This window comes from Panthera uncia, chromosome E1, assembly GCF_023721935.1.
Source record: "Panthera uncia isolate 11264 chromosome E1, Puncia_PCG_1.0, whole genome shotgun sequence".
NCBI lineage: Eukaryota > Metazoa > Chordata > Mammalia > Carnivora > Felidae > Panthera > Panthera uncia.
Genome location: NC_064814.1, coordinates 35,524,798 through 35,532,962, shown reverse-complemented (window position 1 = coordinate 35,532,962; position 8,165 = coordinate 35,524,798). Strand labels below are relative to the sequence as shown.

Genomic DNA, 8,165 nt, shown 5'->3' with positions numbered 1-8,165 from the left:
TTCTCAACTCCATAGTGCGACATGAAGATGTGGGCCCAGGAGCCAGGAGGTGGTCAGTTGCAGATGCCGGCACGCACGCATTACTTACGCAAGATAATCTTCATTGCATATTGACCACAGCATGCCAATAAATCCCCCTTATGGGGATTTAATTTCCAGCTTTTGACCTCTGGATGAAAAACAAGTGAATCATTTCCTCCTGCTAGATTTACACCAGAGCTGATCTCAATAAAGTGACTTAGGAATGGAGAGAATGGAAAAGGGCTCTGGAAGAATCTTTATGGGTAAAACTAAAGAAGGCAGGGATTTGTATTTGCAACAAAGAAGCAAATACCTCCATGTTACAAAGTCTCGTGGGCATAGTTCATAGGTTTTTGGGGATTCCTTGCTCCTCAGAGCCATGATCAATCACCAAATGTTATCCACCCCGAAAGCAGCATTTCAGCCCAGAATTATTGCTCCTGTGAGGTTTTGTATTGCGAGAGGAGGCTGACTAGAAAAAAAAGTGAAAACCCTCCCAACAAACACCATCACCCCTCTAGAGCCCTGAGTCAGACTTACTCTGCTGCTTAAGAAATCACATGTGGCAGCGCGGCAGTGACAATACTCTTTATTTGTGATGGTGAAAGGGCGTGGGGCACCGGTCCTTGGCAGACTGGGGCAGGGAAGACATGGGACATTTGGTTCCAGGCTTCCCGGGACTTAGCAGGCATGTGCTCTGCACGCACCCCTTCCTGGGACTTCCCAATGTGCTCGACCCTGCTGGCCGATGGCTTCCTCCACTCGGGGCTCGACGAGGAGCCGACCTGGCTAAGGCGCCGTGGTGTTCAGAGGCCCTGCCTCAGGTCCGCAGCGACAGAGATGGGCACTGTCAGTCCCTCTGGCCTTCGTCAGGAGGGCGGAGCTGCCCAAAAAGAGATCGATACAACTCTGTCCTGGAAGACAAACAAAACAAACTGGTTAACTTTGCAAGGTTAAACAAGAACTAAGAAGCTGGGAAATGCCCCAATCGGTTTCTTCAATTGCAAACACAGCCCTGTAATTAAAAATGCATCCCACAGCCCTTACTCACAAATACAAAGGAAGGAAGAACCTAGAAGCGCCGATCAAATAGTAAAATATGTAAATAGTCCGGTGTGGCTAGATACCTGTCTCCAGGGAATGGGTTTTCTATAAGTTTGCCCTTTACAGACAGGCTCTTCAAGTAAGAAAACAAGATTGAATATTTTAATAGGATGTATGAGACTGCCGCACGACGAGGAGGATTCAATCAGACATGGGATGTAGGGGGATATGATTTAGTTTTCATACATTTTCTTGGACTTGGAAGTACTTGAAAAACAATGAAAATGACCCAGCAACAAGATTCCAATTACTATCACATGTGCAGCTGTTTGGTGATAGAAGCAAGGCTCTTCCCCACTCCCCTGGCCCCTTTTATCTATTTTCAATCTAATAAATAATTCGATTGGCTAATTTATTTCTAGAGCTGGGTTTCGAAATTTAGAAAATGATAGTATGCCAGGGTCTTGGGCCCTGGAAAATAAAGTATCACTTCCAACCTCTGTTTCTGTTATCAAATGCAACACACATCCAGCCACCTGGCCAAAGCTACGTGTCAAGGCCTGGCAATCTAAAAAGGGGAGGGGTCCCTCCTGCCATGGTCACAGGAGCTCCAGGACACTTCCCCTGTGGACAGAGGGCAGGTTCTCCCTGTGGGATCTGAGGAGGGTGGAGAGCCACGGAGGGAGGAAACTCGGCCCACCTAAGGCAGGTGACCCATGGCTGCACTCCGTGTGATGGCCCGGCCACTAATCCTCACGGAGGGACAGCAGGCACACAGGGCTGAGGTCCTGTGCCAGTGAGGGAACGACCCCAGAAGAAAGCTGTGCCTGCTGTTTCACACTCTCGAGATCGAACCATAAAAAGACAGCCAGCTGTCGTGGCTAAGAAAACAGGCTTTTACAAGTGGCCTCATAATCGGAGAGCCATCTTCAGCAAATCTGCTTTTCAAAACAAAACGAAACACCAAACCACCACCCCTCAAACAGCTGTGCGGGTTCAGTAAGACTTCAACACAAAAACTTAGGAGTCTGTTTTTGAAGTCATCTTGCTGTGGCTGTGGTTGTGGGCGGGAACAGAGGTACGATTGTTAGAAAACCCAGCAATAAAAATAGCATATTAAAACTTTTTTTTTAAAAAAGGAAAGATCCGAAAGAAGAAAGTCCAGTGGCCCAGAACGTAGCCAAACCCCATCATACTGGGGACCATAGTGTGGGCAGAGGTGTGTGGCTTAGGAAACCGTGGGTCTTTAGTATTATCACAGGAATCTCCCCCTCACCCTGAACCACCAGCCAGCTCTGAGGCCTACAAAGGCCTCAGGTTGACCAGGGGCTCCGTTGTTTCTTTTGTTCCTGTGCTTTGTACACCTGCCTGCTCGGCCTGGCCAGCCGGAGAGCACAAGGCTGGAGGGCGCTTCTGACCAGATGCAAACGAGAGGCAGGCAGCCTCGCTTCCAAAGGCAGTGGCTTCCGAATCACCAGCTCCATCACATGAAAGATGCTTCCCCGTATCGCACCGTGGCCTATTTGCCAATAAGCACAAGCCTCTCTCGCCATTTCAACGCAAAAAATTCAACGGCAATAAGCGGCGGGGGGGGGGGGGGGGGGGGGGGAGTGGCCACGACAGAAAGGATTAGTATGGCTTTAAGGCTGCACTGGCTGGCAAGAGGGATTGCTATTCAGGCCTTGGCAATCACACCCTTTCCCACCTCTCCCTGCTCCCTGCTCGCCTGCCCCAGACCCCATCATTACCGCCCAGCAAATGCTTTCACTCGGCGCTGCAATCGCAGGGAAGCGCCTGGACCAAGGCAGCAGTTACTGGCCGCAGCAGGGTTCACATGTCGGGAGCAGAGAGTGAAATGCAGAAACCCATGTTTTGATAGAACATCATTTCACACTCAAGTGGACAAAGCTGACAAACATATGCAGCTGTTAGTGGCAAAGCAACTTGGAAAGCTGAGGGGTCTGGGATCTCAAAATAGTTTGAGAGAGACTAGGAGTAAGGGATTATTCCAATCTAAAACCTCCTAGTAATTGCAGCTCCGTGCCTTCCTCATCACCTGCCACCAATCAGGGATCGTCTCTACCCTCAAAGCATCTCAGACTCCGCCGTCCCTCGAGGCCTCCACTAGCCATTCCAGTCTTACCATCGCTTACCAAGAATACGGTGACGGCCTCGAACAGACTTTCCTGTTCCCTTCTCTGCCCGGCCCTCTGTTTCTCAGCCCCAGCACCGTGGCACCACCGGGAAGAAGCCCCCAGGCTCCAACTGCTCTGCTCAGCGTGGCCCCAGTGCGTCTTTCCCGCAGAGGCTCTGTGCGGCAGGACATGCCAGGCTGGACACCGTGGCCGCTCTGAGCCCCAGAGTTTCACAAAACCATGCAGCCCCCTCACACATTTTGTAAGCTGACACAAAATTTTTCTCAATAAATTTAATAGTTACAGAGGATATAATTACCAGAACATAGTGAATACTAACTTTTGAAATAAAACTCTTACATTTTTTTTGTAATGCACCCAATGGAAACTATATGCCATACTGACTCGATACTCATCATCATTCATTTAAATAACACATAAACATACTCTTCAGCTTGGAAATTTTACAGCATCCTCTCCTTTTTAAACTGGTATTTCCATTTGATTCTTCCCTACAGATTTTTGTCCTAATTGTTTTATGCTTGAAAGTCTTTTATTGATCACCCTATTAATACTTCTTGGCCACAAAAAACAAGTATGTAAATTGAAACACATTTTGAAATTTCAGAAGTTGAAATGAAAGTATTAAAAAAATTTTTTTTAACGTTTATTCATTTTTTGAGAGACAGCGAGAGACAGAGCACAAGCAGGGGAGGGGCAGAGAGAGAGGGAGACACAGAACCCGAAGCAGGCTCCAGGCTCCGAGCTGTCAGCACAGAACCTGACACGGGTCTCGAAAGCACGAACCATGAGATCATGACCTGAGCCGAAGTCGGACGCTTAACCGACTGAGCCACCTGGGTGGCCCCTGAAATGAAAATGTTTTAATTTCTTGACACCATAAGGCTCTAGGTAATTAAAAAGTACTTCTGGATTGTGTTATTATTACATAATTATTATGATAAAATCGACATATACCATGGTATAATAAAACATAATTTTGGTGAACATTTAATACACGTAAATATATAAAATGTTACTGGAACTGCATGCCTTCATGATATGGATGAGGCTTTTCATGTACCTGTGGTGAACAGCACTTAGTGCCAGAATGAAAGAGTGCTCAGCATCCAGTCTATCCCTGCTTGTTGGTTTTTGCAGACACAAGTAAGGAGAAAAGTCACGTGAACAAGTAGATGGGCATCAGAGAGTTTCGTTACGGCAAGGTCACCCAATTCTTTCAATTTCTTCTGAATTACATGCCCCCCCAAAGCACATAGTGATCTACCACCAAAAACTGGTTTTAATGATCTGCGAGCTGACAGCTCAATTAGGTTCTCTTGCAATTTTGTTGAAAATAAAGATCTGGGACCATCTGACCCACAGGGACTGGTTACCCAGGCCCAGTGCCCTCCGTTCTCCATCCCACACCAGTATGGAGCCATGCTCTTGCTAGGGGGCCTGGAGTGGGCAGAAAGCCTCCGCCTCAGAGAGGAGGGGCTCGGGCGGGCTGTGTGTCAGGTGAGGGAGACCCACAGCCCCTGCTCAGGTGCATTCCTTTATTTATTTATTTATTTATTTATTTATTTATTTATTTAATATATGAAATTTACTGTCAAATTGGTTTCCATACAACACCCAGTGCTCATCCCAAAAGGTGCCCTCCTCAATATCAGGTGCATTCCTAAGCAGCCCCACTTCGGGAAAGAGCACACATCTGGAAATCGATTCTCAAAAAATGCGCGTCTACTTTCCCCTTGGGGAGTCTCTGCGCACCCCAGTGTGAAGACTCAGGGGCGGGGGAGCACTGCATACTTCCCCCAAACCCAGACAGGCGTGTGATGTGGTGCCAGTGCGGGGGGGAAGATAAAAGCATCTGAAAAGGAACATGTCCACATCCCCTTTCCCCATCCCAAGGAAAACAAAACTAAAAATAAAACTAGGTAATAAAAAGGCACCATGGGACAGAGGGTCAGATTGCCTTCTGCTGCATGGAACATTTTTCCCTGCAGCATCTTTCCTAACCAGGATTTAGCCATGCAGAGAAGCTAAACTATCAATCCTTCAGGTTAACCTTGTCTTCATCTGATTCTCTAGGGTAAGTGTATAGTTTAATACTTGAGGTCCCCTTAAGGCTATGCATAATGAACTTGGTTAAAAAAAAAAAAAAAAAACCACGTAATTCCTGCTCCCTATCACTTCAAGAATCAAGATTTGAATCACTGAGCTGCACCGCATTCCCCTCTTTGTTCCCTTCCCCCCACACTCCCAGCCTCAGTGGCCAGTGGGAACGTCCACTGTGGAAAATGTATTAATGTTCGTGTCATGCAGGAGAATAACCCACGGAGTAATTAACAAGACTTGGACCTAAGGTAGAAGGTCGATAGCAGGGGCTCTTCCTTGAATTAAAATTTAACTTACCCTTTATTGCAACCTACAAAAGCAAGTAATGAGCACTAACATTTTTATTTCTTTTAAACTGTCATTTAGGCTGTAGAGGGGATAATTACCTATCTCTAGTGTAGTAAGGTTTTATAACCCTTAGTGAGGCATTTTCTAATTTAATATTTTTACTATATTATCATAAAACCTGTTTCTGGAAAAAAAATGATCATGGATTAGCAGCCATTTTCCATAAAGACAGAATGTGTGTGTGTGTGTGTGTGTGTGTGTGTGTGTGTGTGTGTGTGTGTATCAGGATTAGGTTTATTTATTACAGGATTCTCCTGAAGACACTCAAAGTACCACAGCTGAGCGATCCGTGCAGCACGGTCACTCGGGTGGTGGGCAAGCCTTGCGGCGGCCCGAGGTGAAGTGGGGGGCAGCGTGTGTACAGAAGACTGCAGCCCCAAGTGTGTGCACCTCAGTGTGCTCCCCTCGGTTCCTCGTGTGCACCTCCCACCGCAACACAAACTGGAGCCTTTCATGCTGTTGTTCGGGCAATCGGCACGAAGAGACACGTTAAATCTGCACATGATCTGTGTGGGGCTTTCAATTTGCTAGGTCAGTAGCTTGCAGCACTGGGATACGGAAACAATTGTACTGGCTGTGCTCCAGAACACCGCACTCCTCCTCCTGTGGCCCGGAAACCCCAAAGCTGTCAAGAACCCCCTCTGTCCCCGTGGCCAGAGGCAGGCACTGAGAAAGCAGCAATGCCACTGCTCCCTGAAGGAGCCTGCACAGTCCCCAAAGTACATCGTGTTCCCCGAGCAAGTATTACAGGCAGGAGCTGGAAGCTAGGCTTCCAAATGTGCCAGCGGAGACAGTATCGCTGCTTTCCTGATTAACATTATACACATAATTTGCCCTTGATTAATTTGAAATTGTTCATTTGTTGCTTTGTGGCTGGGGTGGGGGGTGGGGGGGTAGTGTCTTCCCAAATACACAAGACGCATCCCAGAATGCGTCCTGGCCCCTCCTCCTTTCTAGCCTCTCCCTCTCTCTGCACCCTGAGGACCTTGTGCTGCACACAAAAGTGGTCTAGCATTTGCTGCCACTTCACTCAAGCCCTTAGGTAGCCATTTAAGAATAAAAACATGATGAAACACACAAAGGGAAAGAGAGACTAAGGGTTCCAACCAGCAGAATCCTGATCAAATCCGAATCCTTAGGGGTCAGTTTAGGAACAGCCGGAACAGAAATTCACACTGGCCAGCAGGGAAAATCATTGGCGATGTAACTGAAGCCTGCCTTTTTTCACGTTTGTGTTCTGAAAACAATGTACTTACTCGTGCTGTGGAAGCTCATGAACATGGTTAGAGGAGGTCCCTGCCTCAAAACACAACACAAACGTATGATATGCGCCTCACACCTATCCGGATGCCTACGTGAGCTTCATTAGACTTTGTAGGAATGAGGAGGCTGTGAATGACACAGCGGAAGCTGAGTTGGGAAGGCGAATGGACCCAGTAAATGTGTCTAGTTAGACGGACCTGCTCCACTGGGAGAGACGTATGAACGTTCTTCCTCACACTGAACCCAACTCTGCCATTCTGTGACTGCCACCCATGGGCCCCTGGCCCTCCGGAGCCAAGAGAGAAAACAGAGCTGACTGCCCTTCCCTGTGGCAGCATTTCAATTATTTGACGGCTTCTCCTAACTAAATCTGTTCTTTGCTGGGTGAAAAGAAACAGTTCATTCCTGCTGTGATGAAACCTGGAGTTCTCTCGACAGTAAGGCCCTCAGATCCTCTGAGCTAATCCTGATGCGCCTGGTGCAGCCTAGTTAATCCAAAGTGGGCAGAACAGGCGACTCTATTCCCTCCTCTGTTCTCACACTTCCCCTGCCTTCATGGAGCTTCCACTCTCTTCCAAATATCGACTGAACAAGATATCTTGCCAATTATTCCTTGACCCCGATCAATGACACCAAACAAAGCGGTCCTCCTGCCCCTCTGAATGCTTTGTGATCTGCTCCCCAAAACGTAAGACACAAAATAGTACCTTCCTTTAATCTTTTTCCTTCTGCTTCTTCTGACCCAAATCCATTTCATCCATATCAGTGACTTTACGAGTGAGAGAAAGTCACTTGAGAAATGTTTCTGTGGCCTAACAGGGGAAATATATTGATCCAAACAGCAAGCAATTGCCCTGTGCTCCTTGGGGGCTGTGGCAGAGGGTGAACCCCAGCATGTCACAGGAATGGCATCCGAGGAAGACACATGCTGGAACGGGTCTCTGAGACTGGACTGTTAGGGACGCAATCCAAGTGAAGACACACACGCAGCCCTTATAAGGAGGCAGTGTCAGTTAGTCAGGACAACAGACAGAAATCACGACAGAAAATTTGGATCCTGAATATAGCCCAAAGGTCAACCCTTAACTCTCTCCCCTACTCTCCTCCCAACATCCCCCAGCAACAAAAAGTGGTTCACAGGCTCCTTTCCTGAAATCTCATCACAATTCCATACCAAAACCCAACACACACACACACACACACACACACACACACACACACACACACACA

General features: G+C 47.5%; 1 protein-coding gene across 2 annotated transcripts in view; it reads right to left on the bottom strand.

Moving 5' to 3' along the window:
* Window positions 1-593: 593 nt before the first annotated feature.
* AATF (apoptosis antagonizing transcription factor) overlaps window positions 594-8,165 on the bottom strand; it is a 103,984-nt gene continuing 96,412 nt past the window's right edge. For both annotated transcript variants that reach the window (XR_007459165.1, XM_049636537.1), the window contains one exon: window positions 594-935. Coding sequence is in view for 1 of the 2 variants with exons in the window: in XM_049636537.1 (XP_049492494.1) it covers window positions 872-935 (64 nt within the window). In the remaining variant the exon portion in view is untranslated. The remainder of the gene's footprint in view (window positions 936-8,165) is intronic.